Source organism: Scatophagus argus, chromosome 17 (genome assembly GCF_020382885.2).
Source record: "Scatophagus argus isolate fScaArg1 chromosome 17, fScaArg1.pri, whole genome shotgun sequence".
Lineage (NCBI taxonomy): Eukaryota > Metazoa > Chordata > Actinopteri > Scatophagidae > Scatophagus > Scatophagus argus.
In genome coordinates this window covers 5,144,737-5,167,040 of record NC_058509.1, presented here as the reverse complement: position 1 = coordinate 5,167,040, position 22,304 = coordinate 5,144,737, and the positions used below count along the sequence as shown (strand labels likewise).

General features: G+C 45.6%; 2 protein-coding genes across 5 annotated transcripts; both read left to right on the top strand.

Moving 5' to 3' along the window:
- The first annotated feature begins 210 nt into the window (after positions 1-210).
- Positions 211-12,641, top strand: LOC124075000 (claspin). The gene is made up of 24 exons (XM_046418386.1): positions 211-482; positions 1,342-1,459; positions 1,960-2,378; positions 2,655-2,807; positions 3,008-3,070; positions 3,166-3,238; positions 3,426-3,528; positions 3,709-4,316; positions 4,411-4,599; positions 4,716-4,879; positions 4,986-5,167; positions 5,449-5,501; positions 5,671-5,858; positions 6,155-6,692; positions 7,012-7,045; positions 7,199-7,286; positions 7,401-7,531; positions 7,676-7,837; positions 8,024-8,145; positions 8,649-8,779; positions 8,983-9,103; positions 9,959-10,038; positions 10,561-10,722; positions 11,951-12,641. Exons 1-24 carry the CDS (start codon positions 456-458, stop codon positions 12,074-12,076), a joined length of 4,035 nt encoding a protein of 1,344 aa, XP_046274342.1. The 5' UTR covers positions 211-455; the 3' UTR covers positions 12,077-12,641.
- A 1,663-nt stretch (positions 12,642-14,304) lies between these two features.
- On the top strand, positions 14,305-19,960 carry LOC124075013. Of its 4 annotated transcripts, XM_046418409.1 has the most exons (4): positions 14,307-14,449; positions 15,478-15,627; positions 16,520-16,730; positions 18,349-19,960. In XM_046418409.1, exon 4 carries the CDS (start codon positions 18,371-18,373, stop codon positions 19,475-19,477), a length of 1,107 nt encoding a protein of 368 aa, XP_046274365.1. In that variant the 5' UTR covers positions 14,307-14,449; positions 15,478-15,627; positions 16,520-16,730; positions 18,349-18,370; the 3' UTR covers positions 19,478-19,960. The 4 variants fall into 4 exon arrangements, with proteins under 4 accessions (XP_046274368.1, XP_046274365.1, XP_046274367.1 ...); XM_046418412.1 differs by lacking the exon at positions 16,520-16,730 and having other exon boundaries at positions 14,305-14,449; XM_046418411.1 differs by lacking the exons at positions 14,307-14,449; positions 15,478-15,627 and having other exon boundaries at positions 16,435-16,730.
- The last annotated feature ends 2,344 nt before the right edge of the window (positions 19,961-22,304 follow it).

The window sequence follows — 22,304 nt, the reverse complement described above, 5'->3', positions numbered from 1 at the left end:
CTTGTAAGGTATTGCCTAATTTGTTATTATTTATTAGATCTTGCATCTTAAGGTGGCCCAAATTGTTTTCTGTCTGTCTCAGCCCCGCCCGCCCCAGCATTCGCGGTATTTAAAATCAGATCTCGTCAAACTGTGACGTCAAACTGGGAGGATACAAAGTCCTCCAACAGACCAATGGGAGACCGAGAAAGGGGCGATTGACACCTCGATGAGGGAAAACTGCGGGCCAGCTGTCACGGCGCGCGAAAGATCAAAATTTCTATCAGAGTGTACGGAACAGGCGGGAGGAAGCGAAGCTGTCCGGCTGAACACTCTCTAAATGTGCTTTCAAGGTATAAAATAGACTTTTCCGCGCAGACACTTGCTTTCTGTCGTCTTCTGTGGCTGCTGAGATTCGACGAAGCTCTGTCTCCGCGGGTTTATTTTCCAAAAGAGCGTGAACTAGACGGCGGACAATGAGCCTGGTGCTTGCTCAACATCAGGTGAGGAAACGCTTTCGCATATCACACATTGATCTGGATATCTATCAGCCATCTAACGTGAATGTATCACACTGACATATCTGTCCCCGTTAGTTGTAAGTTATGGGAAAATACTGTCAGGATCAAAAGTATTTCATATCAGAGTAATTTGCTAGTTGCAGACATTGTTAGCGTTAGCACGTTAGCTAACTCGCTAGGTTAGGTTTAGCCAGCTCGGGTGGTGGTTGTCGTCTTGGCCTGTTCGATTAACTTTATTTTGCTTTGTTGATCATTGTTAAAGTGGTACATTTCAACAAACTGATTTCCTCGACCGAGGCATTAGATTACAATGACTTGTGCCTGTGCTTGTTTATTTAATGCATGGTAACGTTACATGTAGCTAAGTTAACTTTAACCACAAACGCTGAAGGGAACCAATGTCGCTAGCCTACGTTTGTGTTCATTGTTTGGTTTATTGCGAGGCGCCACTGATGTAATTTAACGGCCATTTGGCCTCCATGTTGTGTGTTAACTTTGTAAAGAAATGATCTTTTCTCTCTCTATATATATACACACACATGCAATAAATTTGGTATCCTGGAAAAATGCAGGATAGCAAATATGCGGTGAGTTGGACAGCCATCTAGGCTGTAGTTGGCCACTTTAACCATGATCTTAACACCTGGTATCTCTGGATTAATGAAAGTACACAGAGCACAATAAGTAACCCTGAACACTAACATTTGCACCTTATACTAAGTCTGTATTATACTAAATATGGAGCCTCATGTACCCAGTGAACCGACATCACAGTACTGCCTCGGTACTGTGGAAAATACATTGACCGATGAGTGAATTCTGTTTTGTCATTGCCATCCAGGCGGAGGGGCTCCCGGCTGTGGCCCAAACTGCAGCAGAGAGTGATTCAGATAGCGGGATGGGCTCTCCAGCAGAAGAGATGGTCACAGAGACGGCTAACAATAGAGAAGAGCTTCCAGGTAAAGGAACACAATAGGTGATAATCCAGCCTGAGAGAAGCAGGGCAGAGCCTCCTCGGCTCTGTAAATGAGTACATTTGTCACATTTACATTATACAGCGTGGGCATTTAGTGGACACTTGATCACAATCTTTATGATAAATGCAACATTTGAATTACTACTTGAATGATGACCCAGGATTCACAATACTCACCTGAAGAGAAATATGCCTGTCAGTCCTGTGTGGGGAAAAATAAATGCAGTGTGTAAAAAATATAAAAACATAAATCAGTGTGCCAAGGACTTGACTACATCTATGTATGTTATTTTGAAAAATCTAATTAAACACATTTTAGTAACAAAAAATAAGGAAAAAAGGAAACTGCAGTTATATTATTGAGTAATACTGGAGTAAACACAAACAAAACAACAGGATCGATTTCAGATAAGATAACCACTGTGTGTCACGGAAGTCTTAAATGATTTGTGCTATGTTTCTAAATTGTTATTTTGTTTTCAGTTTCTGATGATGAAGAAGACATCCCAGTTCAAAGAAAGCCCCATCGTAATGCCATTAGAGACAGTGACAGCGAGGAAGAGGAGGCAGCTGCGGAGAGCAGCATCCACATGGCTGAAGCACTGGTCTTATCGGCTTCCAGCGGAGAAGAGATGGAGACCGCAGAAGAGCATGGCAAGAGGAAAGGGAGAGGGCCGCAGAAGACCAAGAGAATAGCTCGTGCTCCCATTGACAGCGACGACAGTGAGCACGAGAAAAGTAGAGAAGCGGAAGAGCAACTGGAGGAGGTGGGGAAGGAATCGAAATCGATGAAGGAGCGGAAGAAGAGAGAGAAGAGTCAGAGGCATCGGGAGAAAAAGGAGAAGCATAGCAAAGCGGTAGAAAAACTGAAGAAGAAGGAAAGGTTCTTTGAAACGAATGAGGTTCGTGTCAGTCTGGAAATGTGTAGAGGGAAAAAAAATTCCATGTCACGAGATCTTTGGAAACAGCACATAAACTTTATATAGAATATGTTGGTAAAGTTGCACTGGATATCCACATCAACAAATTAGGGAATTGTCATCTGCACAGTACCAAATTTTGGAAATGTTAAGCTATGCAGAAGCAGAATTGAGTGATTGTTTTAGATAAAGAATTCTTGGATTGTTGTCTTGGATTACATTGCATAATTAAAAACAACTTTGCACCCATTTCCCCAGAACCCACCGCCCCCTCGGGCTCTGAATGACAGTGGGTGTCCATTGGGTGACACAGACCTGTTTGACACCGGTCTGGACGATGAGGAAGAGGAGGAAGAAGAGTCTCTGGAGGCCATCCGAGCTGCTGTCAAGCAAAAGATGAAACATCACAAGGTGCAAACAATGTTTGGCTGTTGGGATTGTTCACTCAGTTCATCTACGTGCTTATTGTAAATTATTTATTTATTAATCAGAATCAAAACCACTGTTTTTAGATGTAAATGGTTTAACAGGAATTCAATACAAAACCGGTCCAATGTTAGGAGTGGCATTTGCAGAAGCCTTTGTGTCATCAGTGTTAAATATTGCTGCAGGATCCTCTCCTGAATGAAGAAGAGGAGGAAGACGAAGAGTCAGCAGAGAAACCCCAGCGTGTGGTATGCAGTGTTGAAATTCTCAAATTCTAAATGCTGTCATGTTAATGCCAGCTTCCAAAGAGCAGTTTCATGCTCAATGCGTGTGATGTTTTCAGGAGAGGAAGGCTGCACGTGTCGGCAAAGAGGCAATGAAGCAGCTCCACAGTGAGTCTCAGAGGCTGGTCAGAGGTCAGTTTACGAGAAACACTTCTATACTCTTTTATCTATTGTGGCAGTGCTTTGATGACTGGTTTGATTTAAACCTCAAGATTAAATAATTTTGAATCATAATTTGAAAAGTGTGATTCGGACTTTAAAAGAGGAGTCTTTGATGGTGCTGACGCTGCATGTTTGACGCATACTTCTGTTTTTGCAGAGTCTACACTTGGTCTGCCCTACCACGTCCCTGAGCCGAAGACCATTGACCAGTTCTTCAAGAAGAAGGCCAGGCCATCGGGTCACGCTATGGCGCTGCTGAAGTAAAGATAACAGATAACACACCTCTGACAAGGCCAGAGCTGGCCACATTGGCCGCTAATTATCATCTGTTGTTGCAGTTTTAATAGACATGTCTGATTTTATAATAGACTGCAAGTTAAAAGTTTATTTAAGGCTTCCATAATGAACACACAAATTAATCCCAGTCTTACTGTCTGCAGATCTACAATGTATTCAGCTGTAATGTTGGAGACAAAGTCAGCATCTCCTCCTCCACCTTCCAACAATCAAACCAGTGACCCCCCACAGCCATCCACAGAGCAGGACTCTTCTCCATCTCTAGATCTGTCGTCCACACAGATGCAGCCTATACCTCAACCTGCCGCCACCTCGTCCCCGCAGCAGCAGAGCCTCAACCGGGACAATGAAGCAACCGAAAGCTTAGACCCTGACCAGGAATCTGGACCGATGCTTTACCTCTCAGAGAGTCTAAAGGAGTCGGAGGCAACAGATAGAGTAGCGAGACCTGCTTCTGACTCTGGAGAAGAGCCCTGTCCTGCGCCCTTAGATCAAAGCCAGACTACATTAATGTTTGACTCTGATGCCCAGCAACAAGAGCCTGTGTCTGGGGCCGTGGTGCAGACTTTAGCCGCTCAGTGTGGGAGCGCTGATCCAGCTGCAGCAGAGCCTTCAGCACAGCCTCCCACCAAACCCAAGAAGGACAAACTGGCCATGCTGAAGAAACTTGGGCTGGACCCCCCACCTGTGGCTAAATTGTGTCCAGATGATGGAGCCTTTGTTCAGCTCGAGCCTCCACAGCTCAACCCTGGTAAGTGCTGACTCTCCCTGGGATATGAAGAAGTTGGAGTAAATCATTCTATTATGACATCTTGATCTTGCATTTACCTCTCTTGTTCATCTAGGTGTGGAGGCCCTGAAGGAGCGTTACCTTCGTCATGTCCAAGCGCCCTCACGGCCTCACGGAGAGCGTACGATGCTGCTCAGCATCATCCGTAAAGACAGCACCCCCTCTGGTCAGGAGCAGTTGCACGCTGAGTCAGTTGCTGTCACTGTTAAAGAGGGAACAGAGGAGCCTGTGGCAACCAAGCCAGGTATGAATACACATATAGGACCAAGTTTGTGGAAGTTTTGGGAATTTTCTCTTTCCAACAGTGAGACCAGACTGTTGACTTCCTGAGTAACTGCCCCCTCGTCCCTCTTTTCATAGGAGAGAAGCTGCTGACTCTGAAGCAGCGCTTGCAGCTCGCCATGGCCCAGCGGAGACAGGAGGAGAGAGCACGCAAGGCAGAGCTGAATCGCCTAGACAATGAGGACTGTGAGGAGGAGGAGGAAGAGGAGGAGGATATGACAGATGAGTCTGAGGAAGAGGAGGTAAGAGCACATTGCTGCTTTGGACCAGTTAAAATCCACACATTTGGACTTTTTTTCCCCCTTCATACTCAGATCAAGCCTGATCTTTTTTTCCTTGTTTTGACAGAATGTGGATGACTTACTGGGAGGCGATGATGGTGAGGCAGAAGAGGAGGAGGAAGGCAGTGTGGCCCAGAGTATCAGGAGCACTTCTCCTGTAGCACTGAGCGGACCCTCGTCGACTCCTGACCTAGTTAACACAGATGGCACACTCATGCTGTTCCCGGGCAACTCCTGCTCTCGCACCGGGTGAGTGTGTTTGGGGTCTGTGGTTGTTTGTCTTCTTTTTGTAAGTAACCTGCACCATTTAAAAAATAAATAAATAAATAAAAAAGTTAAATCATCAAACTGTCCTAAATTAACTGACATTTCAGGAGTGTTTGAACAGCGTGTAAAATAGATAATATATCTACCTGTCTTGGCCACTAAAGAGTTCTTTTTTTCCTTTCATCATTTTTGTAGTTTCATATTCATGTGTTTGTCTGTGTGTATGGGTAATAAAGTTTCACATGCACTCTTCTCCCCTTTAGTGATGGTGTAAGAAGATCGGGTCCTTCTGGGCAGGACAGCAGTAATAAGATGGGTGGGTAGAGTGAAAGACCCCATTTGGTTTGTCTATATGTTTTCTGCTGCAGACAAAATGCTCATGATATAGTGATAACAGTGATTGTTTGAATGTGCTCTATTTGGCAGGACTCTTTTTCAAAAATTTGTTCCTTCTCTTCTCTCTTTGTCATCCTTCTTTTTTCCAGAAGAGGACGACTGTCTGTCTCTGGTGAAGGACAACAGCCACAACAGCAGCTTTGAGTTCGCAGGATCTATGATAACCTCCTACCAGCCGGTCAATCATCAGCGCTCCGCAGGAAGAAATGTCTCCAACTCTTCCATTTTCCGCTCCCCTTCTCCCTTCAGGCCCAGCTTCCTTGGCTCTGCCTCCAAAGTAAGATAAAAGGTTTCTTAGTTACTTCATTGCTTAAATTATGTCATCCAGGGTTTTAAGTTCTCACGCCCGTTTTTTTCACACTTACATGAATTAAAATAGTTTGTGCAGGAGTGCGAGGAAGCTAAAAGCTTTAACAAAGGCCTCTCCTAAAATCCCAAGGCCAGTTAAACAGGATTATGTTGAATAAAAATGGTGAAAGGCAACTACAAAGAAAAGGGAAGATAATGACAGTTCTTACTTATGTTTTGCTTGCTTCAAAAGTTGTTTAATTATTCATCTTTTGTTCCCATCAGAGTTCAGGAAAACTCTCTGAGCCCTCTCTCTGCCTCCCTGTTGAGGATTCCCAAGACTTGTATGCACCCCCATCCCCAGGAGCAGATTCTGGACCCCTGGGGGGACCAGCTTCGGGCCCTGGTCTTGGGGGAGACTCCCAAGGTCGCTTCTCCCTGGAGGACGACACCCATTCCCAGTTACTCGATGCAGATGGCTTCCTTAACGTGGGGCCACGCCCCGGTGCTCCTCGTTCTCACAAGAGACAGTTGATCCTGGACAGCCTGGATGAAAACGCAATGGATGCCAACATGGGGGAGCTTTTTGGGTTGTGCTCTGGTGTTTTCGGTACAGCGGAAGGCAGCTCGAGTCGGACCGAAGGCCTCGGGGCAACGCAAGAGGGTGAGCTGCTCGGGTTGTGCTCTGGAGCGTTTCCACCGACACAAGCAGGAGAGGAGCAGATGGAAACAGACAAGAGTAAGGAGAGAGGACAGGATGAAGGATCTGATAATACCATGGATCAGCTGCTGGGACTGTGTTCAGGGAAATTTCCTAGTCCAGGTAAAGGAGTGTGCTGCCCCCCTTATTTTCTGTGAGAACACTTGTACTCGGTATTCTATCTGAAAGAGCCTCAGGTTGAAAGCACCTGCAGTTCGGCACACAGTTTAAGCTATTGAAACCAAAGAGTTGCTCTCATTGTGAAAAGAGATTGAACAGGTAAGTTAACCGTTCAGAGCCTGATGAACTGTGACGGACCTCAAGGATCTACAATTGTGTCACAAAATTTGGGGGTTAACGAAAGTTATGAGCAGCTGTCTTTGAATTGTTTTCCTTCAAGTTACACAATATTTAGATTTGTCTCCTTTCCTGTCAATTTTAGGTTCTGCTCACACGGCATCACCAGCACAGGACAGGTAAAGTACAAAGACCTGAAATAATCCAAATCAGTAGACAGGGAAAACGTTATTTGCTTGTGTCTGATCTGTAAAAGTGTGATTTCCTACTTTGATAAAAGATTCATGTTTAAATACAGAGTGAGATTCTCATCGTGATTTCTCTGTACATAGTAAAAAGACGGCAGAGGAGGAAGAACAGCAGGAGGAGGAGGACTGCGAGTTCCGTCTTCTGTCAGATGTAGAAAGTCAGAGTGAACAGGTAAAATTGTCAACACCTGCCTCATTGTCTCTCTCGTGATGAGGACACAAAAGTTCTCCGACATGTGGAAGTAACATACTGTCTGCGAGTGACAAGTGAACTGTGGGTCTGCAGGAGGACGATGATGACGAGGATGATGGGGAGGAGGACGAGGCCGAAGCCGATGAGGATGAGGGCAATGATGTGGAAGAGGAGGAGATGCGGGGTGTGTTCGCTCCATGTCGGGTTAAGAAAAAGAAGAAAATGTAGGTGTAGAATCAGATAAAACTTTACTTGTTATTCCATGTGTATGTAGCTGATATTTTAAACACTTCTCTGGCTGTTCTTGCAGTTGTTTCCATCGGTTGATCCACAGTGTAGCACAGGCTTTAACAGTTTCTTGTCTGCAGGCGTTTGACCGACTACGTGGACTCTGAGGCTGAGCTGTCAGGCAGCGACGTGGGCAGCGAAGACGAGGACGCAGACAGAGGGAGTGAATACGAGGAAGAGGAGCTTCTTGAAGAGCTTCCCTCTGATGAAGAGCTGCAGGACCAGGTCAACAAGATCCACATGTGAGTGACGGATCTCATTCCATTGACAGCTGCCATTTGGCCTTCATGTTTGTTGTGGTTCAAGAATTTAGCTTAGACTTCATTAATGCACGTGCAAAGAATCAATCATAAGAGGGACATCCTGTAGTAATACTGTAAGGTGGGTGTCTGAGTGCTTTAAACTGAGAGGTGATCTTGTTCCAACAGGAAGCAGATAATGGATGATGATAAGCGTCGCCTGAGGCTCTACCAGGAGCGTTACCTCGCTGACGGCGACCTGCACTCTGATGGCCCGGGACGAGCTCGCCGCTTCCGCTGGAAAAATATTGGTTAGTTCTCCAGATGAGGGAATAAATATGATTAATGTCATATACGGGTAATTCATTTTGACTTTTAAGTTTGGATCTTAGACTGTAGTTGTTTTTAAAAAGCCGTAACCCAAATAGTAGAACAACAACACCTGGATTCATAGCTAATAATTAAAATGTTACATATATTTTACTATATATTATTTCCATTCGATTTAATACAGCTTTATTTATCCCTGCAAGGACAATTGTATTCAGCAGCTCGCCACCCAAATCAGTAGAAATGAGACAGAAAAAAGGCTCAAAGGTTAAGAACTATGCAGAATCTGTAATAAATACATAAATAAGTAGTTCTAAATTTAAAAAACAAAACAAATCTAAACGACCAACAGAGATTTAAGATTCTAAAAGAGTTGGGGGGGCTTTCATCAACTCCACTGTTTAAGATTCTGCAAACTTCCTTCTGAGATCCTCCAGCAAGCCATTCAGAGTTTCATCAGTTTCATTTTGACTTCCTCCTCCAGACGATGGTTTCAACACGGACAGGACGGGAGCAGAGGGTGAGGATGAGGACGAGGAAGACGATCACGTGGACCAGTCCGAGGTCCAGAGGAGGAAGGAGAGACTGGAGAGGGAACAGTGGCTCAGAGAACAGGTAGCTAGCAGTAAGAGTCCTGCACACAGTGAGGAGCCATAAATAACGTTTTCAGTATCGACTGGTGCGGGTTTAAAACAGGGTTATCTCTGTAAATACACAAAAGAGAAAATCTGCGTGAATTCCTGACCCCCCCCCCCCCCCCCGTGTAAGGGGCTGTTGTTATTTTGTCTTCATTCCTTTCTTTGTGTCTCCTCTCACAGTCTGAACAGAATGCCAAGAAAGGGGAAGATTTGGATGCAGATGATGAGAAGATTGGAGAGGAAGACAGTCATTTCATGAAGCTGGCCAAGAAACTCACTGCCAAGACTCTGCAGAGAAAAGGTCAGCTTGATCCGAGACCTCACAAGAAGAATCCCATGACTTTAATAATAATAATAAAAACACCCAGACATGTTTTTTGTCCAGTAATAGTTACACACAGTCACCAGATGGGTCGTTCCAAAGGTTGGGAGCACATCCTTTGGGTCTAAATCTGGACTGTTTGAGCTTTAATGAGCTCAGCTCTGAGGGCCGGGCAGGAAATAGGATCTTGTCTTTTTTGATTCCAGTGAAACTCCTGGGAGGTGAATGTTGAACGAGCTGTAGATAAGGGAGATACTTTGCTAAATGCTGTTGAATGCAGCATGACAGCAGTCCAGATTGTAAGTGATGAGGGCCTGATTAACAGCTCCCTGAGCTTTATCGGAATCTCCTCTTGGAGTCTTAATTCGTCAGATATGTGCTTTTTGAGCTGTTTAGTGCATCCAGTGGAGAAGGCTGTTGGTAACTTCACCTGCTGTGTGGCAGGCCTTTGGAGATAAAGCCGAGAGAAGCGCGCACACACACACACACACACACACAGACAGAGTGATTGCACCAAAACACTGGCATGCATCCCAGCAAGCTAAACCAAACTGGACACGGAGCAGAAAGTGCTGCCAGTGCTGTCATCGCTAAATGTCAAGTTGCCTCAGCGCGCTTGTTCCCAACAGTTCTTGTGTTCCCGGAAAAAGAAATGTGACTAAAACTGAGCGGCTGCATGTAATATTCATGAGCTCTTGTTACAACGGAACCTGGGTCAGATTTAAAGGCCACTTCAGATATTTGCACTGCTATACCTTCTCAAGTCAAAACTCCAAAGTGCTTTACCTCAGTGTGTCAAGATTCAAACATTTCATTTTCTTAACTTTCCACCAGAGCCCCTCACGGCACCGCAACCAGACAAAAAGACCTCGTCAGCTCTCAACCCCTTCCAGAGACCCTCGCAGCCTTTACAGGTACGTCACCAACACCAGGAGATGGAGCAAGCAGGAACAGCTGTTTGCCAAATCTTTTTATTCTCCTTTTGTCAAACCGCTTGTTTGGGATTTCTCCTTTTATCACATCGGTTTGAGACAATTTACAGTCTTGCACTTCTTGCTTTAAGCTTCAGAAGGTTTCTCTTGTAGAACATTTTTGGTCCTTTCAGTATGATTCTAACTTGGTCTCATGTAATTTGGGAAAGCTATCCGTGTTTGAACATTGCTAGTGGCTAAATTCTGTTATTGAGAGCCACTTTGTCGACAGGCAGACATCAGGTTTAAGGATTTAGTGGCTTTTGGAGAAGCAACTAGTGTGACCAGTGGAAAATGAAGCTCAGTTTTCTGCCTTGTATTGTGACAAAAAAAATGGAGCCTGCAGAAGAATGAGAGGTGTGAGTGGATGTTGGGCTTAAATATTTAATCAGCTAAGTTCATTTCATATTCCCTGTGAAGTGTGCAAAGTCAATCTAAGGCTCATCTTTTATTGATTTATTCCAGGTGAGGAGAGGTTCACTCCTGAGTCAGCCTCACTCCGTCCTCCAGAAGCTGGCTTCCATCTCAGAGGGGAATCCTCTGGCGCCCAGAAACAGCAGAGGATTCCTGTTTCAAACTCTGTCTCCTGAGAAGGACAACTTATTGTCAGACGCTCCTCAGAAACAGGTGGGTGGACGGTGTGCTGCTAAACAATCGTGTTGTGTCCTCATGTTCAGCCGAGACGGACGGTGCTTAAAACAGTGCCCCAAAGCTGCACAAAGAAAATTTCTTTGATACGCTGAGGGGTATTGATCAAAGTGATGCTTCACTCTGAAAGTTTGATGATGGTTTATTACAAAAGGTTGAGGTAGAATTTATCATTTTCTTAGTATAAGACAAAAGAAGACAAAAGAAAAGGGTAGAAAATATAAAACTATGAGCTGGAATGAAAACCAGTTGTGGTTGTCCTTAGTAGATGATGTGGTAGTTAACTGCAGTCTTGCATGTGTGGCACAATGTGAATCCTAAATATTTAAATGCTTGACAAAGAAGTTAGTATTTGAATCTTCCAAAAGTCTCAAGTACAAATCTACTCACGTCCACAGTCTGACGGGGGGGTGGGGGTCTCATGTCTCAGTTTGGGTGATTGGTTTGTAGCTCACACTTTGTGGCTTACCTGACACCACACACTGGTGGTTCAATGGTAACCAGTACGTGAGTGTGCATAGTGACAGTTTTCTCAGTCGTCCAACAAATGGTGGCAGCATCGTGTTTCACAAATTGCTTTAAAAAGTGTCCAGTTGGGCTTTGGTTTGTTCGTGCATTGATTAGAGTATGTTTGTCTTGATCCAATAAATGCTTGAAAAGGAGTAAAATAGGGAAGTGATCTCATGCTGGTTCAGATTTGGTGAAACGGATCCCACGAATACAAGACCACAACGTGATGTGAGTTGTGAGTAGAAAAAAATGTTCTGTCATATTTTGTGGTCTCCCAGTCCCGTCGGGTTGGTTCTTTTCTAAAATAAGCACAAAAACAAAATACTTTCCAGAGTTTTTGGAGAGACTGTTCGGTGAGATAGTCATGTGTGTCATGTTGTGACGTTACTGATACATTTCTGACAGCAGGGGGAGCCAAAGTCCACTGCTCCTGTTAGAGAAGCTAAATGACTGTGATGCTTGGTGGTTTTTGTCCATACATCTTTTTATCACACAATCCACCTTTTAATTACACTGTATTCAGTTAGTTTTATTTAGTACATTAGTCTTAATTTAACCACAAAGTTTTATTCAGGGAATTTTGCCGCCACATGAATACTTGAGTGCCTGTTGCCATTTTGTCAGTGTTTATCAAAGATTTATACCAGAGTTTCAGTGTTCTGGGAAAAAATAGTTTGAACTTGTGTTTACCCTTCAGCCGATGAAGAAGAGGGGGCCAGTGGGAGCAGTGAACCCAGCAGCAAAGAGGGTCTGCAGGGAGAACAAACCTGCAGGACTGACTAAAGGCCCCCAGAGGAGCATCTTCAACTACCTGGACCACTGAGGCTGCAGTACACTAACTGATCATCAGCAGGCTGATAAAGACCAGAACTGACCTGCCACGTCCAACGTTTCCCCAGCTGATAACACTTCAAATGAAGCAGGTGGTAATGAAGTGGTTTTATGGCAAACCTGGCTGGCCGACGTCCCCCTCCCCTCTATGAAACACAAATACAAACACTTGTATGTGTGTTTGGATGTTTACACTGCCTTAAAATGGCAAACTTAAGAGCACCACTGACTCATCTCTTGATATTTCGCTTTTTGTGTGTGCGTGTGTGCGTGTGTGTGTGTGTGTGTGTTTTTTTCCCCCTTCCACACCAGTACAGCTCGTGTCTAAATTTTTAAACCCGCGATCGTCTGTCAGGTCTTGACTTAATTTTGGACTGTCTGACCCGAAGTTCCCTTAAAAGTCAATGATAAAACAATACGGTTGTTTTATCATGTAAATATGATTGATTTAAATATGAGATGTGATTGATTTGTTTTTAAATTGTAGGGATTTTTTTTTTGTATGATGATTTAAATGTATTGTTCCACATTGTAAATAAAAGTGTATTTTAAGACATGACTCCTTTTGCTTCAGTCTTCCGGTGACATGACTTTTCCTCTAGCGCCGCCCACAGGCCAAAGATGTTATTTATGTAGTACTTTGATTTATAACTACCCGCCCTTTGACCTCAGCTTGGATATGAGTTCATAATGTAATTTGTAGGATTTCCCCTTTTTGGTGGTTTTCTGTAATATTTTTTTGTAGGACAGGAGTTATATATCATAACCTGAGACTTCTTCTGTGGTGTATTGCTCGTTGCATCTCAGGATTCAGACATTTCATTTAAAAAGAACATTAATTTCTATGTGCCATACTGTGTAAGGCGTCATCCTACTCTGTCACTTCTCTACAGCTTACCTTTCCCTGCACGGAGACTTAATGTCACCAACCCACTTATCATAATGCAGAGAAGGAAATGGATAATTCCACAAGTGTTTTTCTGTTTTCGTTTTTGGTTGTCTTTGGAAAACGTGTCAACTGCTCCACTTCTCCACCTGTCCTTTGCTGTAAATCTCCACACTCCTTTCACTCTTTGTTTCACTTTTTTCCTTCTGCTTTAAAGCATAATTGCAGTTTAGGGACTAATGATTTGGTAAGTGGCTAATAATAGGCCCACATTAAAGGGAGGGTCTCCTAACGAGCGCCTTTCATGTCTCTCCATCTCATTAGTGGCCTCGGTGATTAGGAGGAGGTCCTGGGGTCAGGAATGGACGCAGGAGGCCCCATTACACATCATTAGGGGCCAATGCCAGGAGGGTCTGGAGTGAACCCCCATGGTGGGCCCCGCCTACAGCGAGCTTCTGTACCTGCAGGCAGGCAGGCCGACTGGCTTAATCCTGGTGTTGTTAAAGCAGTGCTTGCACTTTTTTAACCTTCGTTAAAGCGCCTCAGTTTTGTTTGTACGTCTAAGAGTTGAAACTCTCAGAAAATAACAGGGTTTCTGAGAAATGTTAAGAGCCAAGAGGCCAATTGTGAGGAGCCGTCATTATCTTTGAACCATTCCAGTGCAATTGAACGAAATAAAGACTTGACTCCAAATCCTTAGGGCCTGTTTGCAGGGGCCGAGAAATCAATTCTAATTAGAATTTAATAGCAATAGCATCTTTGCAAGTTGGAGAGTAATTCAGCTTTGGCTTAATTCTTCTCTTTCTCCACGTCGACAGCACACCCGCTTCTCCAAACTGAATTTCACAACTTTGTTTAACCCCCGAGAGGGAATTACGAGGTCAGTGCGCTAAAGCCAAGCCTTCCCTGAACTCCTCACTCGAAAAAGGAGGAAGGTTACATGTTTTGGCATGGAGGCCCAGCTTCTAAATATCTAGAGGACACGGATCTGTCTTTATTCAGATTATGAGGAGGAAAGAGGGCAGAGGGTGGAATAATTGAAGAGAAACATGAGCTGTAGCACCCAAAGGGAGTGTTTATGTGTTTGGGTCATGGCGTGTGTGTGTGTGTGTGTCTGCTCACATTTATTCCTAAAATAAAAGTGTGTAATTAGTGTGCAAAAAGCAACCCCGTCCTGAATTAGTGGTTCAATTTAGCACGTCTTGGCTGATTTGGCTGATTTATTATTTTTTTTAAGAGCGCTGGCTGTGAGCTGGAGGTCCAGCAGGCTTCTTCTTCTTCTTCTTTTTTTTTTTTTAACAGTCTCTGTGCATCTCAGCGCCGAGGATCTGACAGTGTGGCCCCTGGGTGCTGCTGCCCGCCCTCGGCCACTGTCACAGCCGAGGCTGGTGCTGGAGCAGATGTGGAGCCGCGCTGAGGGAAGTGGGTCACGGAGCTGCAGGCTGTGTGCAATTCAAACAAGGTCTTATTATGCACAAGGTAAGTCATGCTCCTGTTCTTTTTGTTTTTTTGATTTTTAACTCATTGTGTGTGTGTGTGTGTGTGTGGGAGAGGGTGACGAGTGTTAACATTACAGTCATCTGTCTTCCCCCAGAAGGCCTCACAGACGACCCTCAGTCCTCCGAGTTCAGTTCTATCTCTCCTTCTATCAGTGTCCTTTGTAGTTGTCTTTTGTAACTTGGGTCTTTCTTTTTCATAGAGAGAGAGAGAGAGAGAAAGAGAGAGAGCGAGAGATGGAGGGGGAGATGATTTTGCGTGTGACGAGGCCTTGGGCGGACGGCTGTGTTTGATGTATTTTTTATGTGCTTAGGCTACTAGTGAACGATGGGGAGGGGAGGGGAGGGGAGGGAGGAAGGACGCCTGGAGCTGATGCACTTGAATGGGGATGTTGTTGAAGGAGAAGTGGGGGGGGGGGGGGGGGGTAGCGATAGATATATGTGTGTGTGTGTGTGTGTGTGTGTGTGTGTGTGTGTGTGTGTGCGTGTGGGGAGAGAGAAGAAGGAGGAGGACGCAAGGTTTTTTCTGCCGCCAGCGACGACATGTCAGGGGGATGAGAGCAGGGTGGAGGAGAGAAGCAGGGAGCACTTGTTAAGTCTGTCTGATGTAGCCTCTCTATCGCCTGACACACACACACACACACACACACACACACACACACACACACACACACACACACACTTGCATGCACAGACACACACGTTCAGCTGCCCTTAGATCTGAGACTGACAGTCACAAAACCAGCCAGTCACCAGTCATCCAGAAACCAGAAATATCACAGTGCAACAAATCCTGCAGTCCTCCCCTCATCATGGCTACCAGACATGACGTTGCCTGTCAGTGTTGCATTGTGGGTAACAGCTTCGACGCCTTAAGCGCACCTGCGATTGTGGATATCTGGTCATGTTGCGATGACATAACACAAAGACTTTCCTCAGACACTTGAGCTCGGTGTGGATATCTTCAGAGTGTTGCTTCAAACTCGCTGTGTGACTTCCTCCATTTCCCAGAATGCCGTGCGACGACCACCAGAGGGATGATGGATGGGCTTGACCTTGCTTGTTTGTATTCAATAACAAGAAGAAGAAGGCGGAGGGAGAAACACATCAACAGCAACTAAAATCAGCAGATGATGGGGTTTTCCCCCCCAAAGAGTAAAAGTGAGTTTTGTCTCCTTCAAGTCACAAGTTTATTACAACATTTTCATGATGTTGGAAAACCCTGTTACAGGCCGGCGACAGGCATGGGTGTCAACAAAAGTTTCTTCCGGTCAAACTCAGACGTCTTCAGCTGAGCAGGAAATGACTAAAACACTCAAAAATCTGCTTTTAAAGAAATACATACATGTTTTTTTTCCCCATGCAAATACAATCCTATTAAGCCCAGTAAATATTAAGATTATTTTTAATGTGGAAGGTACCTTTAACTTCACACAGAGCACATACTTAAAAAGATAAAATAAAGATAGACATAAGATAAATAAAACACGATAAAAATACATAAATCATAAGACAGAAATCTGCATAACATAGCGCTAAAATCCTCCACAGAAGCTCGCGTAAAATGCAAGCGTCATCGTAGGCAAAACCAAGCAAAGTATGGTTGAAATTTTGTCATTAAAACAGGATGTAACCTGTACTATTCAGTCTTCATAAGCAGTATGTAAACCTTTAATAAACACAATATAATGTAGTTATAAGCAGATGTGTTACTGCAGAACTTCAGCTCCTCCTGCGGGCAGCCATAAGCACGTTAATAAACACTTAAACATGTTCTTAAATGTTTGTGTACTGCTTATGAGGTGTGAGTTAAAAATAATGACCTTTCAAAGCACATTTTGCCCGCTTTGTCGTGACACACGTGGCCTGTAAGCACCGCAGGTGTGGACTGTGATTTCTGTCCACGAGGCTGAATGCACCTGGTGTGAGTGTAACCGCGTCATCGGGTGGACCTGTTGCTTCACATTCAGACCCACACGAGCCTACAGTTACGGCCCTGTCTGTCCACACATCGTGTTTCGACTCATTCTCCACGGCTTCCCGTTTCCTCCAGTCCCAGCCCAGTTCAGGAAGTCCTGTTAGTCAGCCAGCAGGCCCTTCTTCTCCACCCCCCCACCTCCCCGCGCCGCACAGAAACACCGTGGCAGCGAGAGGATGGGAGGAGGAGGGGGGAGATAAACATCACACAGGACGGTCGGAGGAGGGGTGAGAACTGGGAGGGCGCAGTGTCCAGCTTCTCCACCGAGCAGTCAACCAGCAGAAAGGTGAGAACAAACCCGAAGCTCATGCAAATGTCCTCACGCGGACCCGTGTCAGTCATTTGATTTAGCGAAGCGACAAATAGGAGATGAAAGGAAGGCTGTGAGCTCGTTTTTCACTGCGAGGGGATAGAGAGGAGACAGCACTGATATGGGGTGAGCGTTACGTAACGGCCCGACGTGCATCACATATTCCCCTGATTTCTGCTATCGTCTCCGATTTTATCACGATACGACGAGATGTCGGCTCTTTTCTTAATCATCGCGGTTGGCTGCGGACGGATTAAGATGTGAAAGCTGTCGCGTTTTCTGCGTTTTGTTTTGTTTTCCTTTGACGTCGTCTCATCCCCTCAAGCCGCGAACATGCAGCCGCTGAGCGCCATTGGTCGCCTTTTTTGTGCTTTCTGCCGCCGTCAGCTCAATGACCAGCATCTTTACGTACGCTTAAGAAACCCAGCGGCGGGACTATTTTGGTATTATTTTTCTTTATTTGTTTTTTTTCCATCGCGTGTTGATGTTTTTGCTTGGGTAAAATCGCGATATATTGGTGGGAGTCTGTCCGTAAACAGTCTAGACGTTATTCTGAGACACTATAGATTATTTTTACGTTAAAAATCCGGCTCCTGGGTGATAAACAGATCGATTTTACAAGGGGGGGGGGGGTCCAGCATAAACACCCCCCCACACACACACACCACCACCACCACCACCACCAATCCAGAGCCGGTCCCTGTCCTTCAGCACCACGTGAACGCGCGTGCACAGGAGAGGAGGATTGATTGACAGCAGCCTGAAGTCAGGATTAGAGAAATTTCCATTCTGAGGAGACATGTAAATATTTGATGCTAATAGAAGTGGAGTGTGCAGACCAGCCTGTAGTTCTAGACGCTTTAAACAAGGAGCTTGTTGCGGCCCATAGGTTCGTGTGTGTGTGTGTGTGTGTGTGTGTGTGTGTTTGATGTGAGGTGAGTTGGAGTTGTTGCTTTGGCTCGTCCTCATCATATGGTTGTTTTTTTCTCCTTTAGCGCCACAGTTTGCAGATTCTTCACATTTCAGAGGTTTTTAGGCTTCTTTGTGTATCTGCTGTGTTGTTGCTGCCAGTTTTGACTCGCGTTTGTTCATAAAATCAACTCCCAGAGACCGTAAAACTGCTGTCAAAGTCAAGCCACTTTATTGTCAGCTGATGAGGGCGTCGAAAGCTTGGCTTGTTCTGAGAACTCCTCAGCCTCCGGGAAGAAGTTTTCTTACATAAGACTGGAAAGTTTACGGCCGAACAGCACTGGGTTAACAAGCCGTGTTTCGTCTGGAAATCGAGCTCATGAGACAAACAACAGGAAAACAGAGCAGTGGGGAAGAGGACATGACTGGTAACACTGCACAAAAGGGCCATGGCTAGAATCAAACTGGGAAACAGTTGCAGGGTATTTGGTTTGAGACATTAGGACACCGGGACGCCTGACTGTGGACACATTTCGGTTCAGCCCTATCAGCTGATTCACTGCTGAAGGCAACGAGGCCGTGTCAGCTGTCACTGATTCTCGTTTCGGTTTGTTCAACTTTGGGCTGTTTTTGTTCACACTGAACAACTCATGGTGTGCATTTGTTCTGTGCCTTGTTGTTTCAGTGAGGCTCAGTCGAGGTCAGTGATGCTCCACCATCAGGACCAACCTCTGAACTCGCCCTACAGAGGGCAAGAAGGCTCTCACAGTGGCTCTTCGTCCTCGCTGCGAAACAGGAAGTGTGACAAAGACGGCAACTTCAACTTCCTGCCAGGCAAAGGTGACGAGGGATACACGGGCAACGGAGGAGGAGACGAGAACCGAAACCAGGTGCGTCCCCGCAACTTGGGCCCGCTGGGTCGTGACCCTCCAAACTCCTCGCCGTCCGCTGGGTATCACCACAACTCGGGGCTTCTGTCGCCGCGCTCGCGCCTGCCCTGCTGGAGCCCCCTGGAGCCCCTGCCTGAAATCGAGAGCGGGGATGATGGTTACGGTCGAGTGCCCCCTGACGGAGCGGAGGAAGGCAGGGTGGAGGAGGAGGTGAGGAGGATGATGATGAGCCAGAGCGAGCAGAAGCACAGAGAGAAGAAGGAGCAGCACAAGAGGAAAGGCAGCATGGGTTTCAGAGGAAGGGAGGAAGAGGACGACGAGTTCGGGCTGGAAGATGAAGACGAATGGGGGGGGGACAGCGACTCTGAGTCTGAGTTCAGCTACCGGTCCGGGGGCAGCATGTCCTCCCTCAACATGGACAGTGGAATTGAAGGGATGCTCCTGGGAGGCTGGGATCGCATCGGAGTCGGGGAACCAAAGTCCAGCAACCAGGAAAGTGACCGAAACAGCAACAGAGAACCAGCTGTGAGGCACAGAAGCTTCAGCCGCAGGTCGATGACAGGAAGCAACCTGGAAAATCTTCAGGAGGAAGGAGGAGAAGAGCCAGACGACGACAACGATGATCAGTCCTCAGACTCCGATGGCGAGCTGCCAGAGCTGATGGATGCGGTGTGGACACTGCGGGACCGCGAGCGCTTCAAGGAGCAGGAGATGGAGAAGCATCAGGTGCAGCTGACCATGTACCGCCGCTTGGCGCTGATCCGCTGGGTCCGCACCCTGCAGAGCCGCATTCAGGAGCAGCAGAACCGCCTGCAGTCCAGCTTTGACATCATCCTCTCACAAAGGAAAGAGCTTCTGCGCATGGGCGCCGCCGCCGCCGCTGTGGCCAACGCCGCTCCTGCTGCTGCTGTCAGCCAGTCATGAAGAGAGAGAGAGAGAGAGAAACAGGAAGTGGTTTAGAACTGCATTTTAGACCTGTTTGTTTCTCTCCTGCAGACATTTCCCCTGAATAAAGACAATCTCCCATCACTGTGTCTGACACGTTTGAGCCTCACACTCATGTTTCTGATTGTAATGACACAATAATGTTTTTGTTGATTTTCTTTATTGCTGGCGTCCCGCCCTGAGCATCACTAAATATAACTGAAGACTGTATTTAAATCCTGTACCAAAATGTATAATTTATAAAGTAGAGCAACAAGATGATCAACATTTTGTTATGAGATAATTATCAAAAATATTCTGTGTGTGTGTGTTGTCCTTCTTTGTCTTGTGTGTACAAAACTCCTGCTGTACCAAATTAATACTGAAAAATATCATGCAGATTTTACAGTGTTAGAGGTCATTTATACCCCGTGACTATGCTGTGTATAGAGAAATACATTAAAATATTAAACAAACCTTAAATCTTATATTGGAGCATTTTTTGACCTGAAATGAAATTTGAGGGGTTTTGTTTTTTTGCCATAAAAATATTAATAGATCAGTCTGAGGGGAAGTCCAAGGAGCTGGCTGATAAAAACCACTTTAAGAAACCAGTCTTCGTTTCGATCCACATCAGCACGTTGATTTCAAGGAGCAGTTTTATCAAAGCTCCCGCAGAGCAGATGCGACTAAAGAAGGGCGCTTGTTATCTTCTCCTGCTGTACTTGGTGCACCGGAGCCGCAGGGCGAATGACCTTTCAGCAAACAACCGCCTCTTTGTCAGCCGAACAAAGTTGGTCTGTATCGGCTCATCACACGGGGTCGGGGAGTGTGTGTGTGTGTGTGTGTGTGTGTTCTGCAGGGGGTGTGATAGCCGTGTGAGGCTCAAGCGTCAATCTTTACGGGCCCGGACTGCTGCCGCGGGCGCTCCCAGATCATCTCACCTCTTTCCATGCGAGTGTGTGTGTGTGTGCGTATGTTCCCAGAGATACCAGCCGCGTTGCCACCCTATAATCTCCATCCAGAGCGAGTCGTGGGGGATCCCCCCGGGGAGCCTGTCAGTCTGCACCCCGGGGCCCTGCAGGTCCTATCCGGCCTCGGCGAACAGACGCCGGTCCGGTTGCGCGAAGGAGAGCCAAACCCCGGGGCAAGTTTGGGATAATCCCCGGTTATGCCTCCTAACTAACTCCCGTCTATTCTCCAAGCTTATCGCCTCTCCTGGACACGCAGGCATCGCAGTGAAAGTCTGAGTGTGTTTTACATATTGAGCCCTTGTTCGCCTGCTGAAGGTGGTTGTTGGAGAGGCATGAAAGCGCGAGGATAACACGTTTACATCGGAATAGGGACGTGTAAACAACGTAAAAGCAGCCATCTTTTAAAAAGAAAGGACACCGAGGAGGAACAAGCAGGCCTTTGATGGTGATTTTGTAAACCACCGAGACGTGAAATGAGCCCAAAAGCCGCTTTGATTCACACAAAGGATGGGATACCTGATCAGTTCCGCCTCAGGACTTTTAGTGTGATAACTATTCTATTTTTATTTGTAAAGGCCAACCTCTAATAATAAAACTCGATGTATAAAGAGTTTACAAGGTGGAATTAATTGTTTTATTCCCGGATAATAAGTCATCTACTAACGTTTATGGTTCACAAGCGTTTAGTCCTCCACCTATCTTGTTTGGTGGAGTTATTAACAAGAGAAAAATAAAAAGTGATCAAATCCGCAGCCGAACATGTCAACAAGGGCCACACGTTTTCTCTTTCTAACAGGCAAAAGCCAAATTCTAGATGCTGATTTCTGAATGATTTCTGAACCTGATGTCCCTTTTCCAAACGGGTCAGAGGCCAAATGGTCCCCTGAGCAGACCCCCCTGTAAAAAGAAACGTATCCACGGGGAAGCAGGATGCAGCAGTACAGACTGTTTATCAACCAACAGTGAAACATTTTAAGAGAAAGACAGCTGAATAATATTCGACTTAAATCTGTGCAGGATCCGCTTTCCTCACCCTGAGCGCGTTCCTCGGTGTCTTGGTGTGACCGCCGGGTCTCCTGCTGCGGGCGCGCTCACAGGGCGCATTGCGCACACACGCTCTGACTTTCTCTGCAAAACTGCCAACTCAGTCAGGACTCAAAAAGATAAATGGGGTCGAAAGGAAAACGGCAAGCGTGGAAGTAGACGTGGGTGCTTTGTTTTTTGTTGTTTGTTTCCTGGAGAGCAGAGAGGCTTTGTGGCACCCCCATTGTGACATGGAGTGTCATGAGGAAAATTTGGTAACCTTCACCTGCTTCGCCTTCGAACAACAAAAAATCCCGCGTTTCAGTGTCTGCAAATGATTAAAAGCCCCCACCCACATACCACCACCTCCACTTCAGTGTTTTTTAATATCCCAGATAGAACATAACTACTTCTACATTGCGTTCAGAGATTCTAATCTCAAGTATCACAAAATAAACCACATCACATTTGAGCTACTTTTGGTGCCCTCTTTACATATTCCTAAAGCAAAAAATATGACATTTCTTTCACAGAAACAATCACCTGATCTCCTAAAATGCGTGGGCCTGCAGCTTCTGCATGCCATTAGTGATAATCAAGAATGAAGTCACAGTAAAAGTCTTGTTGTTGTTTATTTCCATCCATTACAGCAGAGAAACACAAGACGCACAAAAGCATTAATTTCTCATTTATTCTTCCTATCTCTTCAGAAATGAAAATTACTCAAAAGTAAGCTGGAGTTTGTAGCAAAACAGCACATGTTACAAAAATAAAAACGTTTATTACCTCTTTAACACCAATTATAAGAAAACAAACATGCGGTAGTGAAG